At 40.9% G+C, this 21805-nt stretch overlaps 2 protein-coding genes across 4 annotated transcripts; one reads left to right on the top strand and one right to left on the bottom strand.

Moving 5' to 3' along the window:
- Positions 1-33: 33 nt before the first annotated feature.
- rhobtb2a (Rho related BTB domain containing 2a) lies at positions 34-14165 on the bottom strand. 2 transcript variants are annotated; one of them, XM_030737412.1, is made up of 10 exons: positions 13973-14165; positions 6991-7192; positions 6750-6853; positions 6479-6664; positions 5408-6348; positions 5190-5308; positions 4421-4571; positions 4228-4316; positions 3721-3826; positions 34-3614 (listed from the first exon to the last, which is right to left on the bottom strand). In XM_030737412.1, exons 1-10 carry the CDS (start codon positions 13993-13995, stop codon positions 3409-3411), a joined length of 2127 nt encoding a protein of 708 aa, XP_030593272.1. In that variant the 5' UTR covers positions 13996-14165; the 3' UTR covers positions 34-3408. The 2 variants fall into 2 exon arrangements, with proteins under 2 accessions (XP_030593272.1, XP_030593270.1); XM_030737410.1 differs by lacking the exon at positions 13973-14165 and adding an exon at positions 10341-10607.
- ido1 (indoleamine 2,3-dioxygenase 1) lies at positions 8799-20352 on the top strand. 2 transcript variants are annotated; one of them, XR_004020376.1, is made up of 12 exons: positions 8799-8905; positions 15152-15319; positions 15978-16073; positions 16144-16263; positions 16385-16503; positions 16603-16617; positions 16719-16818; positions 16967-17084; positions 18344-18395; positions 18497-18645; positions 18757-19280; positions 19977-20348. XR_004020376.1 is itself a non-coding variant. In XM_030737413.1 (11 exons), exons 2-11 carry the CDS (start codon positions 15227-15229, stop codon positions 19152-19154), a joined length of 1260 nt encoding a protein of 419 aa, XP_030593273.1. In that variant the 5' UTR covers positions 8799-8905; positions 15152-15226; the 3' UTR covers positions 19155-20352. The 2 variants fall into 2 exon arrangements, 1 of the variants encoding a protein (XP_030593273.1); XM_030737413.1 differs by having other exon boundaries at positions 18757-20352.
- The last annotated feature ends 1453 nt before the right edge of the window (positions 20353-21805 follow it).

Genomic DNA, 21805 nt, shown 5'->3' on the forward strand with positions numbered 1-21805 from the left:
ATTTACACATTTGCAAGAACACATGCTACAGAATTTCATAATTACAGCTCCCAAACAATAAAAACAGCTCTTGAGAACAAAAAGGGAAAACAAACAACAACAACAAACCTGGTGACTAAACAAAGTGTCATCCAGGCTTTGAACACTGAGAAAACATTCAAGTTTTTTTCTTTTCTCTTTTTTTTTCCCATTTAATTTTCAACCATTTCTGATCAAGGCCTCTTAAACTATGCAGTAGTGATTGTGCAGCATATAATATATATTCCTGGTGCTGCTAAAGCTCCCTTTGGTTTGTGCTTCTCTGCAGCTGTGATATTAGCACCCAAACAAATGGAAAAGGTGCCCAGTAATAACTAATTTTTATTTATTTTTTTTTTTTTCCTTTTTTAACCTGATGTTGTCTACTTATGTAATGATGTTGCAATACCCCTTAATGCAATTTGAATAGAGCCCGGTGCTACAAAGCAGTGCAAGTTCGTAGTTTCAAAGTCAGACATTTCAGTATGCATAGTACAAAACAGTATGTACGTTAACCTATGCAATAGCTTGTATCAATTGCTATGCCGAGATCGACTTGCAGAAGTCATCAAATATATATATTTACATTTTGAGTTACCGTCTAGCTTCCAGTGTCCACACTGTCTTTGCATTTTGTCATTATTCAGTCTCAGAAATTGGAGCTCATTGGAGCACATAAAGAAACTTTAAAAAAAAAATTGAAATCCCTGCATTCATTTCATGATTAATGTCACAAATTTGATGGTTTGTCATTAGTCTAATGTGGCCTTAATGGTCAGAGTATTTAATTAGTCTTGTCTTTCAGCTTAAAAAAAAAAAGTCCTAATCCTTCAGCAGTGTTCAAACTAACGCACATTCACTGGACTCCTTGAATCACACACCAACTGACGGCTTTACATCCAAATGATGGATTATGTACATTTACAGATACAAACACAGCCTAGAGAGCACCATGGTAGCTTAAGATATAGCAAACAAACTAGTGACCACTGTAACACAACTTGACATTCAACAGCACACACTACAGTACACTGTACATTAAGGCATGAGGTGTTCTTGATGCAAAACAGCAGATTTGCTGAGAAATGCAATGCACCGAGGAATGGAAATCATGTTTATGAACCTTATCAGTCGTACTATCAAGGCAAGCTATAGCAATATAGACACCCCTGCTGCTAAAATACACGAAACTATACTTTGTGTGAACTACACAGTATCTATTGCTCAAATAGTCGAGTACTTTAAAACATTCATAATGAGGATAAAACTGGTGTCTTCGCCTGTCTGATCATTTATGCTGCTGATTAAAATACCGCAAAATGAAACTTCCTAATTTTGCTTAGCAACAGAACACCAGAACCACCACTAATATATCTTACATTTTAAATGACTGCAAATGAACGTCATCTATTTTGGCGGGCGGTGTTCATGCAGTGTAGTTATTGTTCCAGGAATTAATACAAGCAATGAATTTAGCTTTTGTCACTGAACTGATTCATACCACTTAATCATTTTAAACTCTTTGCTGTGCTCTAATTAAGTCTATTTGAAAATGCTGTTGAAAAGAATCATCATAATGGATTAAAGCAAGCTTTAAAAGCAAATGCTGCAACTGGAATAGATTTTTTTTTATAGCATTAGCATGTTTTATGACTATAGATCTTTATAATGCAACATGTCTACTTTACTATGCACTGTAATCCTATTTTACTAGTAGTAAACTGTATACTTGAACTGCCTGTAAATTGTATGTATACTAAGATATATAATGGAGGTAAGCACAATGAGTATTAAACAACTGTTTTTAGCTGCACAGTAACTAAATGCAAGTCAGAGAAGTCTAGTCTGTATTCAGTGTATGTATTACTCAGTAATACTGTATGATTCTGCTCACTGCCTGCAGTGCACAATATTAGGTAACAGCACATTATAGTGATAATTTATACAATTTACAATAGTACCCATCTTCACTGAGCACTGTGACTGCTAATCCAAATGCTGCAGCCCCTCCGACAATCAAGTTCAACAGTAGATGACAGTTTTGAACATATACTGTGAGGCGTGCAAAAGCAAATCAAGAAAAATGATTTGATTGAAACCTCTTTGCAACTGTTTTGGAAACATTTTGAACATCTTAGCCATGTAGTCTCCCCAGTTCCTTTTTTCAAAAAAAAAAAAAGAAACAAAACCAAGAAGAGTATGGATGACTTCACACACGGCTGATGAGGAGGCCTCCTGTATGTGCAAGTCTCAAATATCCAGCTGCAACCTCTAATCGATTAAGATAAATCTCTAAAGGCCAAATCACCACCAGAGAAAGATGCACATAACTGTCACAGAGGGATGGTGATGTCCATGTGGTCTCTTCAGCTCTAGAAATGCTGCCATTGATTCAGATGTGTTACTTTCTGGGAAGATGACGGAACTATTCAGTGTAGGACTGATTCAGGAAATGTGCTAAAAATCCTCATCAAGCAACATGTCGTAAATATTGGTGATCTGGTTTGTGTTTGCTGGCATTTTACAGAAAAGACAGATTCTTTCTTTGAGTTGGGATCTCTTGTGTCGCAGGACACTGAATCGATTCATGTAAATGACAGCCCTTTTGAGACAAGAGGCCACAAATCGCAAGTTGATCGTGTCCAGACTTGCGTCGCTTTCAGCTATGCAAGCGGTACACAAACATTCAAAAACAGAATGACTGTACAAAAATATACATGAGCAGAAGTTACCAGTATTTTATCATTTATGCATACATGATCGTAACAGGCATGATTGGAATGAACGACTGCAGTAACTGTTTCCAGGCAGGCCATCATGCTATTGTTACATCCTGCTGATGAGCTCATACTGTACACATAGTTTGGTAGATTGTAAAAACACTTAAGGGCAAAGTGTTAAATCTCTGAGAATTAAGTTCTGTGTTGAATTGCTGGTTGTTGCAGCTGATAAGCAGCACTTGGTTATCAGTTCAAGTCAACTGATGACAACTGTGATCACGGGTGAAAAGTTCTGTGCCAGCAGAGTCCTATTTTTTTTTAAACACTTAAAACTCAGGTGATGGAACACACAACAATCCATATGAGCTGATATTTGCGCCAGTTATACTGTGCCATTTGTCAGTAAGGTTCATATCACTGAGATTTGAGTCTCATGTATAACAAGCTAAAAATCTAAGAAACAAAAGTCATAACTTTGACCGCCAGACTGAGCCGAGCTTGCAAACCTGGAGTGTTGTTTGACTACAGAGGTAAGCAAACAGTAGGAGTAACTGTGTGCCTGAATAATTGGGGCATATCTAGCCAGCAGTGCTTATTTTCAACTGTATCTTTTTCAGCTTGCGTCCCCCCCACTGACGCATTGCAGAGCGGACCTGTCCTTACCACTCGATCAGATGACAGCAGATGAGCCAGAAGATGGAGAGTTCGAGTTAGGAGAGGAAGGGAGGTTCCAGAAGAGCCACTTGCGTTTACATTGCCGCCTCTGGTACAGGTAGTCTTCCTTGTCACGCTCCTTGCGTGCTCTTTGGTAGTGGTCGTCTTCTTTCAGGTACCACACTGGTGGCCAGCGATGTTTCTCAAAGTACTCTTGGTTCTCTAAATCAGAATAAACATTTTCAAGAAAACCTTTTTAGCACCCGTCTGTGCCACAGTGGTGTTCACTACTCGTGAGAGCACTGAAGGTTGTTCAAAGGTTTGCTACCTGCAGATTTGGCCTTCATATCTCGGGGGAACTTGCGGCAGATGCTGTTGTAGTTGGTACAGATGTGGTGAAGACACCAACCAGTTAGCTGCTGGGCACCATGGAACTGTCAACACACAAATTCATATCCTCAGTCTGTGCATTTTGTTTTGCATATAAAAAGCAGCAACATGAACATGCCAGGTAAAATGAAAAGTTGGAGCTGAATGGAAAATAAGCATATCTGAAAACTGGGTGATCTACAGTGCTGAGCATGATTCTTATCTCTCAATTGCCCACTGTACCAAAAATCCTCTGCCTTTTATGGTGTCAGATATGTAAGGGCAGTCTAATTTATTGTTTCTTTTGCCCCATCTACTGGGTGCAATAATTATTTCAGCCTCAAGAGAAGTCCCCCATTAGAAATGCCCTCACTAATAAAAAAAAAAAAAAAAAATCTTTTTTTTTAGCATTATATAAGTGCTTTAAGTGCAATCCCCATTTGAAATGATTGGCAGGTCACACTACCTGGGCCATATCCAAGTACACCAGCACATCTCCATCAATGTCAGCCCCCATCATCGCTGCCTCCGTGAGCACTGTTACTGTGTAGAGTTCTGCAAGAAACATAAAAGCTGCTCGCTGTAGGCAGTGGCTGCGCACGGTGGCTGCATGTCATACAATCCTGTACTTTACAGGATAATGATACCAAATGTAATACCTGTAAGTGCAACCAGGTGGGGGAGGCAAAGTCGATTGGCAAGAACAATGAGCTCCATTGCATCCAGGTCCGGCCGAGAACAAAAGCGCCCCGTGTACAGATATTCTAGCACGGCCCTCATACAGCTGCGAGTTGTGTTGGGAAAGAGGACCTTAGAAATAGAAAACATGCAAAATATATCACGATTTTAGGGGCTGAAGGCTTCAGCTTGCATGCAGCAAGCTAATAAGTTTTTACATGAGCTGATTAAAATAAACAAGACCTTATATTAACATTTTGTGCAGCAAAAAACAAAACAAAAAGAGAGACATCACAAGTTTTTAAAAATAGCTTTGCAGAGCTATATGACATGGTAATGGATCATTTGAAAAGACACTATTTCAATTCCAAACTATCTAAAAGGTTTTTCTTCTATTAGAGGCATTATTAATCTGTAGTGTTTTTACACTCGCAGTACAAACAGGCACAATTAGCAGGGCTCAGAGATCTACAGTATGTTTGGATTACAAAGCCAGGGTAATTGTATTACAGCAGATTTGCAATCCTCTAATTATACTGTACTTTTTACACACAGGACATAGTCCATTGGTGCCCTACATGGGTAACTTCATGTATTTGAGATTTGCTACACTAGTGTGCTTTGTGCAATTATAAACTAATTAAATGCTCTAATGATTCAACTTGTAATAATAAGTGTGTATCTATAAATGCTGAACTATGCAGAATGCGTGTTTTATAGGGGGCTAATTTTAGCCTGTCCTCTACTTACCTCTTTGGTGCAGCTCTCCACAAAAGGCCCGCCAAACATAGCTGCCATCCAGTCACAGCTAGAGATGAGTAAAGGCTTGTGGGCCATGATCGTCCCATCATCTAGCTTGAATATTACATCTGCAATACAGTAGTGACATTTAGTCAAAGCTTACTTACACCTGCATCCACTCTACCTCAAGCAGGACACATGAACAAACACACATGATTTGCCCTCACCTGAAAAAGTGCCTTTGGCCAAGCACTCTTTGACTCTGTTTGTTCGCCGTACATGGAAGGCTTTGGTGATTTCTTGGTTCATGAAGGCTTCATTATTGAGTATGTTTGCCACCATCATCCGCAGGTCAAACACCTCCAGCAGCTCAGCAATGTGTGCAATGTGCATTAGCTCTTTTTCATTCTCGTCTAGCTGGCCAGTGTACAAGTAGCGAAGTACTGCTCGAAAAGGACCGAGCTGCATGGACTGGTCCATGTGGACTACAGTCATGGGCCTGGGGCTATATGTTACAGGGTCATCCACGAGCTCTTCCTGGATGCTGACAAAGGCTCGGCTCCATGTGGAGAGTAGTCTGCCCCGCCGGCTGCCCTCAGAGTCTTTCAAGGTCCCGTCACTAGTGCAGGCCCTTAGATTGGCCCTGTCTCCATCATCGCTGCTCTCGCAAACATCAAAGCTAGCAGCACGCATCAGCAGCTCTCGCCCAGAGATTGGACCACGAGGGGGCTTTTCAGTCTCCTCATTTTGCATGTCCATAATAAAGAGGTCATAGAACTTTGAAGAGGATGTCGCCAGGTATATCTTGTGTGCAAAGATTTTCTGTCGCTCCTGCAGGACCAGGATGACATCAGCACAGTGTGGGTCTTCGAGAAGACCGGCTGGATGCTCCTCTGTGGTGGTAGGGGGAGGAGGCACAGTGATTATAGGTGGGGGAGGTTTTGGTGGCAAGAAGGGTGCCTGAAGGAGAGGCCGCTGGACATTTCTGAGATGAGATTTCCAAAACTGCAGGTGGCGACGCGAAATGAGCGCAGCTCGGATAGCATTGTCAAATACGTCCTTGACTCCAAACTGAGCGACAACACTGGTCTCATAATATGGCACTCCCAGCTCTTTGGCCACCTCCCGGCCTCTTTCTGGAGGAAGAATCTCACTGGATTTAATTGGTCTGAAAAATGAGGAAACATATCAATGGTAAAAGTAAATCAAATCAGGTTCTAAAACAATATGACCTTTAGCTTTCAGACATAAAACTTTAAAGTTCTTGCAAACAGAGAGATAAATACAAAACTGATTACCTAGCTAAAGGCCTCCGTGCCCTGTTCACAGCCTCCAGGTCAGCATAGCGCAGGTCCAGCTGACATCCTACCAAGATGACAGGAGCCCGGGGGCAGAAGTGTTTGATCTCAGGGTACCACATAGTCTTCACATGGTACAAAGAGTTGGGATTGGCGATCGAGAAGCACAATACCACAACATCAGACCTGAAAGGAAGCCAGAGGGCAAATTTGTTCATTTCAGATAAAAGCAACTGCTGGTAGACAAGCACTAAATTTTACAGTTTCCTACCTGCCATATGCAAAACGTCGGTCCTTATGATGGTCTCCAAAAGTATCCCAAAGCCTAAGGGACACGCTGACATCATCCACAACATCTCTTGAACGCTCTAAAACCTGATAGGAAACAAAACATTTGTGTGTGTACAACCACCAGCTTCTGTAAATGACCTCAATAGCAACAATGCTAAAAGTACAAATAAAGAAATGTTTTCACATTTTAAGAAAAAATCAATTTGAGCTTTCATACTCACCTCTTGGCATACTCTATATTGGTCAATTGCCCAGACTGTGGGCACATGTGTAGCAAGCAACTGGTACTGAGTCAGGGTGGCATTGCAAGCCCGGGCACAGATGAGGCGGGTCTTCCCAACTGCATTGTCTCCTACCACCACACACTTGATAGTTTCAACGTTTGGTCTCTCATAGTCCATATCAGAATCCGTCAGCTGGGGCCTGTCAGAATGTAAAGGTATGCAGAAAGCCCTGTATTAGTACTTTCAGCTATATACTATCCTGCTACGAACGCTACATGAACAGAAACCAACAAGGCTTCATCTGCACTGCTAATTCTGCCTGCAGAGCTATCAGGGGATAGCCTCGTGACTTCCTTGTTCCTTCTTCTTATTCCTGATATAGAAACACACCAAGCAAACAAAAACAAAGCTTTAAAACGGTCCTTGCAGCAAACCAGTGCTTCAAAATAATAAGCTGATTTTATTCAACCTTGACTTAAATACATCTGCTCCTATGTTATAGACTAGGGATGGCAGGATACCACTTTTTTTATGTCCGATACCGATATTTTACATTTGGATATCGGCCGATACCGATATAAATCCGATATTTAAAATTGATCCAGGCATTTAAAAACATTAAAAAAAAGAGGTCAACAGTCTCTCACACAACAAAATCAAAGTCTTTTAGTTGTCCCACATACAAGACTAATGACCAGGGCGGACGGAGCTTTTTAGGCAGTGGCACCAAAGCTCTGGAACTGTTTACCACTCCAGCTCCATTTAGCTGACTCTGTGGCGTCATTTAAAAAATAGTTGAAAACTTTTCTGTTTAACCAGGCTTTCTGGTTTCTGACTTTATTTTTTATTCTTTTTCTATTAATATGGTAATGTTATGTTTTTAACATAGTGTTTTCTGGGGGTGGGGGGGTTATATTGTGTTTTAATTATTGTACAGCGCTTTTCTGTCTGTGAAAAACGCTATATAAATAAACTTTACTTACAACAATAACTATCACCTGAATCCTGTTGCTTCTGTGAGAAGTTGATGCTTATGGCATGTTGCAAATTTCATTAGGGCTGCAACTATCGATTATTTTAGCAAATGTGTATTCAATTTTATTGATTACCCAAGTAACTGGATAAGAAATACTTTTTTTCATATTAACAGTTCATCTGCATATTTTAACTTCCGTACTGCAGTTTTTCCCTGTGTGAAACAAACAGGGTGGATGGAGCAGCTACAAAGTTCTCTTTTCTTCACTTACTGATCAGGTGGTTGATGAAGGATCTCCAGCTGTTTCCCAGTAAAGGTTTAATGGAGGTTACAGGGACGAAAAGGCTTCTTTTGGACACTAGAAAAACATTTCTTTCTGCTCCATCTGAGCGCGCCGGCTCCACCTCTTTCCGCTTGTGCAGACAGACTGCACGTAAATCAGCTGACTGCTGCTGTTGCGTCATCAGTGTTCACGTGAAAAACTAGGGGCTTCGTGAGCGCAATCTTGTAATACTTTATATTTACAAGCATTCTCCTAAATACGTTTCTACTGCAGGTCTATATTTAGTAACAAATCAGGGATTAAAGTATCAAAAATATTTTGACGGGGAAGGGGTCCTTCCGGTACCGGACGGTCACCAGTGCTAATAGCTGCGCTCGCTAGTAGTATATCCGGGAGCTGAAGTAGAAAAAAAATTACAGCTGATTCTCACACAAACAAGGCAGAGAGCGGTGGAGGCGGAAAAACATGTCAGCGATGATCGCTCAGTGTCAAAGGGAATCCGTCGCAGCGACGGAGGATCTGAGGGGGTTGTTTTCTAACTCCTGATCCCCCACTCCATTCCAGCAGGTGGCGGTAATGCAGCTCTAAGCTGGTTTGGTCAACCGCAAACCCACACGAAGAAGAGGACGACTGCGCCCTGTCATGCAGCTAATGTGAGCGAAACGTTATTTAATGTATCGGATTACATTTTTTTAATTTCTTTCCGATATCCGATCTAGTAATTTAGGCCAGTATCGGACCGATACCGATACTGAATATCGGATCGGCGCATCCCTATTATAGACTAATAAAGAGGATTGCAGTGCTACATACACCACATATCCCTGCAACTCCTCCGACCGCCTGCAAATCTGAAATAACCTTTCTTTTTTCCATTTCAAACATAGTACCCCGACCTTACATCTCAAAGCTTATAGCATCAGTCGTCACAGCCCTCATGCATCTGCACACATGCACCTTAAATGAAATAGTTGGAATAGGTAAATAGACTATTTCTGTCTCTTGAAAATGGTTGCTAATGATTTAGGTCGCTGCTCTGGTTTCCAAGGGAACTGTGGTTGGTGTCAGTGTGTTACACCCTATATCAGACAATCTTCTGTGAATTATGCTATTTATTTATTTATTTTTTTTTTGATTTGGTGTATAGAGATACCACCACATAAAACAACAAAATGTTGTATAGTGTTGTAACCTGATTTTGAACTTACATCATGTTTAATATATGTATCCAGAGCTTGCATGATTAAACAACAAACCTCCATTTGAGCATCCCCCTTGAAAGCGTTAATACACTGGGAATATAGCATCCATTCATATTTATATTCTTGGATAGTGCTGCCTTCTTATGAATGAAGCCATCTACCCTTACCTGGAACCCCAGTGGCCACTGTCAAGAAAAAAAAAAAAAAAAAAACGGCTCCCTTTCTAAAGCATGACTTTTGCTCAAAGACTTTCTATCCAAACCCTATCTCTTGCAGCACCATTTGCTTACTTTGATGTATACAGCGCTCTAAATATTATTATCATGGGTTACTATGATTTCTTTACCGCATGGTCACTTTGTAGCCATTCATAAACAATGAAACAGCTTTTCATTGACTGCATAATCTGCATCTCTATAGGCTTCTCTCACCTTTCAAAACAACTCGGAGTCTGACCTTAGGCTGGGCCTGTCTGATACTATAGATACCCCGCCCCTACAATTGCTCATTCAAATGCCCTTTCCTGTTACTGACTACAATGCGCAAATCCCGAATTAATTAATCTTTTTTTTTTTAATGTTGTCACATATTCTATATAACACACACTTGCGTCTATCATCTTGAAAACATAGTTTTTAAGTAGCCTCAGTTATCTGCCATAACAAGGATGATATAATTGTGCATACCCTACCAGAAGGACCGAACAGTGCCTTCCTCCACCCCCGAGACACTAGTCATGAGGCTCTGCTGCATTACATGTTATGTAACGCCCCGTCACTGACTCTTGAGCCTGTTTATCCGGCTCAGTGTCCATCGCAAAACCAGTTCAAAAATGAATTAAAACCACTTTGATTCTGTGGTAATAAACGTTGTCATTCATGCTTACCGCAACATAAGGAAGTGCTGCATAGGGTTGCTCGATGAACGAGATAAAAAGCAGGGCTCCATCGGATGCGGGTTGCACCTGACGGCAGCTCGTATTTAACTTCATCTTCAAGGGAAGGTGAACGAGGCTCAAAAATAGCCGGCCGACCGCAGATGTTTCAGAAAAGGTTCTCTGGATCAGTGCGACCACCCCGATTGCATTGCTAGAAAGGCGGACGCCGATGTGAAGTCTAACGGTGCGTTGCAGAGCTGCAGCCCTGACCGTCACAGAGCCACCTCCACTTACTGTAAGGCCTCCGTAGCTAATAATAGGCTGGCGCACAGACGAAAAAAAAACAGCCCATTCATTACAAAACACTGATCCACTTTAAAGTCGCACAAATCTCATTCCACAGCTCCTAAGCAGTGCAGCTGTCCAGCAGGAGCGGAGAGCACGTTTTCAGCTCCCTTAAAAGAGCTTACACTTTAAAGTGTTTTTGGGCTCTGTTATGATTAAACACATTACGCAGCCCGTTCATAACGAGACACTAAGTAGCACAGAAGTGCGCAGCAGACTTCAGCATGAATGATCACCTCACTTACGCGATAATGATAGTGTTGTAAGAAGGGGTGTGTCCTCTTTCAGCTGGGTCAGGTGAGGCTCAAAAAGCGAAAAAAAAAAAACTGGTGAATAGCTTTTGCATGTATAAATGTAGCAGAATGAGTATCTTATTCAGTATTGCATTGTAAATTGTTTGTTTAGTGGCTAATTGCATGCGGCTACAGTATAAATAGCAGCTGCAACTTGAGCATCTATTGCTGTAAGCATCCGGGTTTCTGCTCACCTGACTTCCGTACCTGTCAATTGCCCGTGGGTTCTTTCCCAAAGGTCTGCTCTCCTGGCCACTCCTTCCTAAAATCAGGCAACGTCGCTGATCGGAAGTTTGGACCTGGGTGGGCGGCGAAGCCTAACCGCATTGCCACTTATATTGGGCTACGTTGCAGAAGTGCTGCTGCTTTGTCCCCTTTTTCGTTTCCTTGCCTGTGTTTGTTTGTTTGTTTGTTGTCTTTATCTGTTCTTATTTTTGTTTTTTATTTTCGTGGTAACTTTCTAGGTCACGGCGGAAGACAGCAAAGGTGCCCATTTCCATAACTAGCTGGGCACTAGTGTTACAGTCTGCCCTTTTAGGCCTGGATTAGACTTATGCGTCGGTCCTATGTATGTAACCGGAAACCCTACACGTGCACCCCTGTAGGGTCAGGCCACAAGGATTGTGACTGACCTGTTCCTCCCTTTGCATTGCGACTACTTTTCCAGGCAGATTTTGTATTTATCAGTGAGAGGATAACAATCATCACCTCAGTATAAGGAATAATAATCATAGTATCAATATAAGGATTTGCAAATTTCTGGAGAGAGCTTGCTGAAATTATCGGAATGTAGAGGGACAAATATTTTTGCAACTGGAAAAAAAAATGACCACAACAAAGATTGAGGACCCAGGAGGGGAAAAAAAAGTCCCAGCATTTTGTTTCCATCAGCTGTTCTGACAAATAGTGATTTCTGGTATTTGCCAGAAAACAACTGCTTTTAAACTGTTGTAAATGACTTGTTGGTCTATAAACATTACACAAAAAAGCACATAGAAACATTCGGAAATCACTTTTCTGTCAGACAATCACTGTAGTGTGGCCTGTGGGTAACCCCTTCACACTTTAATAGATGGTTTATCTGCTCTAAACTGAAGATTTAGTTATTTTTGGTTCTGTATATTTTGCTGTTCGAGTGATTTGATTTAAAATAGTTTTGATTCATTTTTATTACACTGCTGGAAGGAGGCCATTTTTATAGCTGCAGAGCGCCAGTGTGTTTCTGCAGGTTAAAAACAGAAGGGGTGTATTTGATGGTTTTTAATGTTTTTAATCATTTTTGTGTTTGTTTTTTTCACACACACACACACACACACACACACACACACACACACACACACACACACACACACACACACACACACACACACACACACACACACCACCATGTACCGCCATGCAAACCATATTTAACTGGAAAGTGTACAATGTTTTAAATAGATATTTTGGATTTTATGCCAGCAGCATTTTCAAAAACACTAGAACAAGGGAAGCAAAACTTCTAACTGGGATCACTGGCTGCAGGTACATGACATGACTGGGTTTGAAAGAGCATTTCAGATTGGAAGGGAATTTAAGATGTAAAGAATGGGAGGGGCTCACCACTGAAAGACAGCATGGGTATATTTTTCAGTCACTGATGAATAATTAATAACTCAATGTACACAAACTCAACTCAATGTACACAGATATTCCCAGGGTAATGTCAATTTTCTTTCTGTAACTGTAAAGCTTTCAAATACTCAATCACCACATTATCATCCTTGTGTGTATCTTATTCTGCCCCCCCCCCCCCCCCCCCTTCCTGCTCCTCATGCTGCCACAAAGACTGCATTTGTGAAAGAATGGGTCACTCTCAGGAGCTCGATGATTTCCAGCGTGGTACCGTGATAGGATGCCACCTCTGCAACAAGTCCAGTCACGAAGTTTCCTCGTTACTAAATATTCCACAGTCAGCTGTTATTATAACAAAGTTGAAGTGACTGGGAATAACAGCCATGAAGTGGTAGGCCACGTAAATTATAGATCCCAGCTTTCTGCTGAGTCAATCACTCCAAACTTCATGTGGCCTTCAGATTAGCTCAAGAACAGTGAGCAGAGAGTTTCATTGAATGGGTTTCCATGGCCGAGCAGCTGCAACCAAGCCTTACATCACCATGTGCAATGCAAAGCATCGGATGCAGTGGTGGACACTAAAGCAGTGGAGACGTGTTCTCTGGAGTGATGAATCACACTTTTCCATCTGGCAATCCGATGGATGAGTCTGAGTTTGGCAGTTGCCAGGAGAACGGTACTTGTCTGACTGTATTGGGCCATATGTAAAGTTTGGTGGAGGGGGGATTATGGTGTGGGGTTGTTTTTCAGGAGTTGGGCTCAGGCCCTTAGTCCCAGAGACATTTTGGACAATTTCATGCTCCCAACTTTGTGGGAACAGTTTGGGGATGTCCCCTTCCTGTTCCAACATGACTGCACACCAGTGCACAAAGCAAGGACCATAAAGACATGGATAAGTGAGGTTGATGTGGAAGAACTTAACTGGCCTGCAGAGAGTCCTGACCTCAACCTGATAGAACACCTTTGGGATGAATTAGAGCAGAGACTGTGCAGAGGCCTTCTCAGCCAACATCAGTGTCTGACCTCACAAATGCACTTCTGGAAGAATGGTAAAAAAATTTCCATAAACACACTCCCAAACCTTGTGGAAAGCCTTCCCAGAAGAGTTGAAGCTGTTAAAGCTGCAAAAGGTGGTCCAACATTATATTAAACCCTATGGATTAAGAAGAGATGTCACTCAAGTTCATATCCGTGTGAAGGCAGATGAGTGAATACTTTTGGCAGTATATTGTATATACACTCACAGTGGTTTCCTTAAATGTCAGCTGCTTATTTCTTACATTTAGCTGTAAAAACCAAATGCAAGAATGGCTCCCACTAGCAGCACGTTTAGTTATTATTTAACAGTTTAGTGAACTGTTCAGTGATTTAAGAAGAAAAACAACTTACCATTCACAGGTACTGAGAGCCATGGTGCCGAGAAAGTTGAAGGCCTACTAAAAGAGTGTTTGCACTGTCAGTAAAATAGCATTTGTTTGAACTCCAGCTCGATGCCCTGGCATTGTCTTCAGCGTCAGATGAAGCGGTTTAGGAAAGTCACAGCAGACCACAGTGTCGAGAGTTATTCTGTCTTCTGTGTTACAGAACGCAACAATGCAGTCTAGTGTTTGTTAACCTTGTTCCAGGACCAAGAGGATCAAATTACAGTTGACCTTTACACCCTTTCAAATTTTATAATACCAAAGCTGAAGTGCAGTCGCTCAGAAAGAAATGCCCGTTGTGCTTATTCAAACAAAGAAACTTCCTCAACAGATTCATGTCCAGTTCTGTACAATTCACACAGTGAAATGCACGTTTGGTGGTGTTCTGGAGTACTGAAAATTACTCCAGTGGTTCAGTTACTTTGTTTAGACGAATAAAACAGTCTGTTTTAATGAAATTGCAGTGTTCAGTCTGCTCCAGCAGGTGAGGCTGACAGTCTAAATTTGACTTAATCTTCTTTTATATAGAGAGTAGAGAAAGGAGAAAGTCCCTTCAAAATAAAACACATGCCAGATTTGTTTATATGAAAACACAAATTAAATAAAAAGCAATACAGTATAAAATAGTTGTCAGTCAATTACTCAAAAGATAAAAAAGGTATTTTCTTCAAAATATGAATCAACAATTGAACCGGGTAATACGCACACATTATTAACTTATTTATTTAATGTTTATCACAAATCTGCTGTTCTTTGAACTAGGCTGTCTTTTTCTACTGTAAACCAAAAGGCTGATAAACACAAATAATTCTGCTTTGGTAAAAATCAGTATATGTATTCCTTATTTGTTATCTGCTACGTACCTGATAACCTGAAACTGTGGGAAAACAACAGTGTGGTTTCTTAACAACAGGCAGAGCAACTCATCAACTACAGTTCATTTAAAATGCAAGAATAACTAATATTTAACAATAAGCATGTGGTCAAGCCTTTGTTTTTACCTTGGATGGTTACAGAGCAACTGAATTTATTTATGTTATACAGAATGATTTAAAAAAGTGAAATATTGATTTTCTGCATTTGGAATTGTGCAACAGCAGAAGTCAGGTATAAAGGTCGTGTAAGCAATACCTTTGTGCTCGTCCAGTCAGGCTGGGGTCTCCCGGATCATTCAGCTGGTCAGAGGATCGTTGCTGTCTTTGGTGCTAGTCTTCTTTTCTCCATGGCTTCTGCTGAAACAGACTCCAAATCTCTTTTCTCTCTGGAGTCCTACCATGTCTCAGAGGAACATGGCTTCATTCTTCCAGAACCTTTGGTATGTTGGAAAACTCTTCTGAAGTCCTGTGTGTGTGTGTGTGTGTGTGTGTGTGTGTGTGTGTGTGTGTGTGTGTGTGTGTGTGTGTGTGTGTGTGTGTGTGTGTGTGTGTGTGCTTGTTTCAAATTTACAGTATATCTAACTTCACAGGCAGTCAAATCCAAACCTTTAATGAGCATATCCCAATCACAACGATTCTTATAAGAGCAGAAACACAAGTTGTTAGCAGTTAATATTGACTAAGACCAACTGAGAGGCCATTTTGCATGTGGTATATTAACATAAAGCACAAAACTAAAATGTGTTTAACTTTTTCATGACTTTGTGTCATTGAGATTAAAAACATCTCTTTTTCAAGAGAGACCTGGCCAGGAGAGCAGCAGAAATGACAACAAATATATCAAGTAACAAATTAATACAACTGACAACTACACAAATACAAACACAACTTATGACCTATAATGATACCAAATACTTTTAAACTGCGACCATTTTAATTTCAGCCCCTTGAGCAGTTTTGATTTTAGGAAGTTTCGTTTCTTTGCCATTTGAGAACAACATGAACTTGGATTTTTCTGCGTTCAACACCAGTTGTGTAAAATGAGAGTGAACAACATCAACAGTAACATTAGCATCTTCTTATGATGCACATTTAAAGGAAGAGCTTCCACCTTACTACAAGCCATGGATGGATATTGCCCTGAGAGTCCCAGAGCTTGTGCACTCCCATGAGTTGCGCTCCCATGTTAACAAGGTAATGATAAAGACAAGCACTGTTCACTGTGACTGTAGAACCATTGTTCAGAATAGTTATTTCTGACCAGATGCCACTGCTGAGCAGCACGTTCCTGCAGAAACACAGAGAGTTACGGCTGGCCCACCTGGCCCTCAGCATGATGACTATGGGCTACATCTGGCAAGAGGGAGAGAAAAATGCAGCTGAGGTAACTATGTCTCTAAGTTTTGTCATTTTGACACTTTCCTCCTCTTTTCTGACCGCTACCAGTTACCTTACAAGATTTGATTTTTATGGCTGATTTTTTTCCCCCTTAATATTCGCCTAAGATATTACCGCAAAACCTGGCTGTTCCATACTGGGAAGTGTCACAGCGCTTAGGGCTTCCCCCAATTATCACACATGCAGATGCAGTATTGGCTAACTGGAAGAAGAAAGATCCTGATGGGTAAGGCCACTAATCTCCTGCAAGCAGTTTGATTACATCCAACACATGCGTATAAAGCTGTTCTGTTTTTCATGTCCATCTGTATACCTCCTGTGCCAGGCCTTTCAACATGCAGTGAGTATAGTTTTCAAAATTCTGTTTCTCTACACAGTATAATATGTACTATTATATACTGTAACATGTACAAAGTTTAATGGCGTACATTTGCCACACAGGAACTTGGAGTTGCTGGTCAGACTCCCAGGTGGAGAAAGTGTCCGAGGTTTCTTCTTGGTCACTCTGCTGGTTGAGCTGGCAGGAGTTCCTGCAGTGAGGGTGAAGATGCATTAAAAATCTAAAACTTTGTAAAATGTGCACTTTGTGAAATACACACCGATGATTCATTTTATTTGAGTTGTTGACTGATGACTATAAGGTCATCCTTAAAGCAAGGAAATTTCAGACAGAGCCATTGCTTTTGCAGAGTATTCCCACGGTGATCAATGGTGTGAGGTGCAGTGACACTGAGGCTGTGGCCAGAGGCCTGGAGATCATCAGCAAGTCTATTGAGGACATGACCGATGCACTCAGATTAATGCAAGGTACTGACTCAGACATAAAACCTAAATATATCACAGCCTTGTTTCCAAAATTGTTTGCACAGTGTGCAAAATGGGATGAACAAATAAATGAACTAATTTGCAAATAATTGAAATCACCTTATTTGTTTTTATTTCAAATATAAGCTCATTTTGAAGTTATGATGCCAGCGACATATTTCAGAAAGAGTTGGGACAGGTTTGCATCTATGTTGCATTACCACTGTGTAAGCTGGAGGCCAATCGTAGAAGTGTTTCTACCGCCTTGCAACAATTTCCATGAAATAATTTTGCATGTTTTGTAATGCAGTGCCACCTGGGGGTGCAAAGATCACATCTGTTCAATGTTTATTTGTCCCTCTGCATACAGAGATTTCTCTGAACATCTTAATGATTACCACAGGTTATCTCTTCTGAATTTTACATTGAGTTATTCATTATTTGTAAATGACTGAAAAATATACCCATGCTGTCTTTCAGCGGTGAGCCCCTCCCAGTCTTTACTTCTTAAATTCCCTTTCAATCTGAAATGCTCTTTCAAACCCAGTCATGTCAAGTACCTGCTGCCAGTGATCCCAGTTAGAAGTTTTGTTTCCCTTGTTCTAGTGTTTTTGAAAATGCCGCTGGTATAAAATCCAAAATATTTATTTAAAACAGAAAAAAAAAATACATTAAGGTTTCTCAGTTTCAACATTTCATATGTTGAATTTTACATTGTACACTTTCCAATTAAATATAGTTTGCATGGCGGTACAGTGGTGAGCACGATCACCTCACAGCAAGAAGGGTCTAAGTTCGGGCCAGCTGGGTCCTTTCTGGGGTTTGTATGGGCTGCCTGTGCCTGGGTGTGACCTCTCAGGGTACTCCGGCTTCCTCCCACAATTCAAAGGCGTGCACATTATATGAATTGGTGATTCTAAAATCTAAAATCTGTGAATAATCATCTGTCTTTTTTTTTTTTTAATTAAAAAAAAAAAAAAAAAAAAAAAAAAAAAGAATAATCATCTGTCTCTTGGTGTTGGACCTGTCCAAAGTCTACTCCACCTCTCTCCCACTGTCCAGCCCCCTCCCATGACCTGAACTGGATAAGGGGGAAAAAAAGGAATGATAAACGGAGCAATTACAATAGGGCCTTTGCACATTTTGTGCTCAGGCCCTACAAATGTTTAAATGATTTGCAAATGATTTCATTCTTTTCTTTTTTTTTTTTAATCATTATTGTAAAAGTAATCCCATTAACAAGCACTTTCCCCCCTCTTAAGTGTACGTGGACCCTTCAGTTTTCTATGGCATTATGAGGATCTACCTGTCTGGGTACAGAAATCTACTTTTGTTTTCACTTGAATCATATGGTTGCAAAATGAAACATGTTCTTGAGCTGTATATGCATGTCCATGTTATATAATCATACATAGGTGGAAAGACAACCCTTGTATGCCAAAAGGGCTGATTTATGAAGGGGTCCAGACAGAGCCGATGGAATATTCAGGAGGGAGTGCTGCACAAAGCAGTTTGCTGCACTGCTTTGATGAGCTTCTGGGAGTTAAACATGAACCAAAAAGTGGTAAGATGGGTGATAAATTGTCGCTAAAATTATTCCAACTGTGCCACAGAAGAACATGAAGAACTCATTGTGGTGACACTGCGTTTTTTTTGTTTTTGTTTTTTATTTCAGCTTCCTTTCTAATCCGCATGAGAGACTACATGCCACCTCTTCACAAGAAACTGATCCAGGACATCTCTTTGCAACCATCCTTAAGGAATTTTGTCCAGAAGCAGGATTGCAAGGACCTCAACAAGGCCTTTGATCTCTGTGTTACAAAGCTGCTGGCTTTGCGCAGCTACCACATTAATGTTGTCAGCCGCTTCATCACAGTACCTGCTGCCCGTGCTCGACAACTGCGTGAACAAAACCACGACTCAGACGGGGAGATAATCAGCAGAGCTCCCACAGCGCTTGAGGAGAGGGGCACCGGAGGCTCTGGTATCATGTCCTTCCTAAAAACTGTGAGGGACCAAACAAAAGATACATTGCTGCCTGAGGCGAGCAAAGAAGTAAAACATCACAGTTGATGTGAACTGTCATCACTGAGGAACAGAGAGTCAAGCAAATCACATAAAACACCCAGAAAATCAACTCTCATGACTCGCTGCACTATTTGATCTGTCATTAAAAGGATGGCTTTTGGCAGAATGAAAGTGAGGGGCCTCTGTTGCTTGTCTTACATGTAGCTTTGGTGTGTCTGTAGAGAAACCAAAACACACATAAGTGACACCCATCAATTGATCCAAACCATAATTTTTTTTTTAACCCAGTTTTACTGTTTCTTTTCATTACACTCAACCACTAATTCCTTCTTTGATCTGAACTGGAATGGGGAAAAAAAGCACCAGTTCCAGTTATTTGGGGGACATTTGGACATTAAACAGCTGAAATTCAGTACTAACTTACCAGTAATTTTGGAAAAATTGACTGTGAAACCGAAATCAAGTATATTTTTCAAATCACAAAGACTTCTTGCTTTCTGCAGTTTGAAGATCATCTTATATCATCCGCCATGATTACAGACATAGATGTTAAAATAACTGACTTTCTGGCTGTAAAATGAAGGAATTGTAATACCTAGTGAAACCATGGTAGGGCACTAAAGGGCAGCATTGTGATAAAATAGTTTTCTACAAGCTGTAAGAGTGGGAAGTAGATCAGAGAAGCAAGCTCCTGCTTTGGCCTTGATAAGCAAAAGTGACCCCATAAGGATAGTGCACTATTCATTAATCACAGTTATATGATGATGTATTAAAATTCACACTCCACACACTAAAGTACCAAGAGGGTGCAACCTGACCTTTCCATATCAGAAAATAATCATCCTTTGTTGTGTCTTAACTCTGCAGAACTGATTCACAATGGGATTGTCATGTCTGAGCACAATGCAGTGCAGAGATGCATCAACTTATCAGAGTAGTTACCTCAGCTCTCCTGCCTTCCTCCTCCAGCCCACATCCAGCCCTCACATGCCCTACCATACTTCCTGGACCCACTGTGTGGAAAACCCAGGTCAATGAAGGGATGGATTGTGCCATGAATGGCTCATGCTATGTAATCTTCTCCTTTCCTGGCTCATCTCCACTGGTATTTCATTACAATAACAGCCTCGCCAGATCAGATAAGAGAGACGATGTGGCAATTAGACATGACAGTTTCCCCCAACCTGAGTGACCTACTTTATCTTGAACTCTTTTCACATGCTGGTGAGCGAGAATGACAATAGAAGAGGCAAACGGAGATAAAAAAAAAAAAATAAAAATTACACATGTGGCCTGTGAAAGTTTTTTTTCGCAAGAGAGATATTTGTTAGTGTGTATATGGAGACAGAAATTTTACGTTTACTCTGAAAAATTCCCAGAAAATACCTACAAACTACAAATCAAGCTGGATGCCAGTTGTGTTTTCTTTGCACTCCTTAAACTGAGTAACGGTAAAAATGTTTCTCTAAGATGACAGAGGTGATGAGGTGAAAGGTGAACAGAAACTGGAAATGGGTGGCGATAGGCCAAACTGTATTCACATCATGGGGATCTGATTAGAGCTTTCGTTGTCCAGCCAAAGTAAATAATCTCTTTCCTTATTGCCATGTAGTTGGAGGACTCCCTGACAACCCTGCAGTAAACACAGACCATCTCTAAGGATGTCTTCATTGTGTGGTCGGGGCTGGGCCTACGTGGCCGCTGATGTTTCACCTTGAATCACAGAGCTGATTTGAGTGTAGGATATGACACATGTGCATGCACACACCTGTTTCACGAACCATTTGTACTGTCCTAGCAAGGTTGTGACGTATATTACAAATTAAAAAAAAAAAAAAAGGCGTAATATTTTGCCTCAAATGTTCCCGTCAGCTGCGAAAGTTTAGTTGCAGTTGTTAAATACGTGATTTTCTTCACTGCAGAGCGCATCTGGACCATCTCTGTTTTCATGAAATCTCCTAAGACATCCATATTCCAGCTATCTGACAGGATAACAGACAAGGGTTGTCCTTTTGGTTAGAGAGTCGGATATCTGTGCCTCGGTGGTTAACCACAGGATATCCTGGATTCTGTTATTTCAAAACTGAATTTATGATGCTGCTGCTTACCTCAAGCCAAGCAAAGCCAGAACCTTTTCTCACCCTGTGAAGGAGCAGCCTCAGTGGCAGCAGGGAGGAACCGATTGTCTTTGGCGTGCACATGGCGGGTGTAGCCGGGAATTATGGGCTGCACATACAGCACAGTAGGTGACTGGGTGTCATGTTTCACTTTCCACTCATCTTGACTTCATTATCTTTGTCAAACATCTATTTACACACACCCAGAGTTCAGAGACATCTTCATCATTTACTGATGGGAAACACCCTAAATGTGAACTCTATTCAAAGCTGCATTATGAACTGGACAAAGGGAGCCCCAGACCCTCAGGGACCCCTAGTGCTAGGTTAACTGCATATCATCTTGGTCTGCACAGTTAGAGTAACTGAAAATTTGTAAGCAATTTGCACGTCTAAATAGCAACACACTTGTGCTTTTGAAAAAAAGTGAAAAAAAGTGCTTATCTTTGTTTTTTGTAAACTGCTTAGAAAGGTTACTGAATAATGTCTTAGAAGTTTCATCCATAATAAGAACAGGTCGAGTCTTCTCAGGAAAAGATGCTTCAATTTTTATTACTTTTTCTTTAATTCTTTAGTTAT

Source organism: Archocentrus centrarchus, chromosome 9, assembly GCF_007364275.1.
Source record: "Archocentrus centrarchus isolate MPI-CPG fArcCen1 chromosome 9, fArcCen1, whole genome shotgun sequence".
Taxonomy (NCBI): domain Eukaryota; kingdom Metazoa; phylum Chordata; class Actinopteri; order Cichliformes; family Cichlidae; genus Archocentrus; species Archocentrus centrarchus.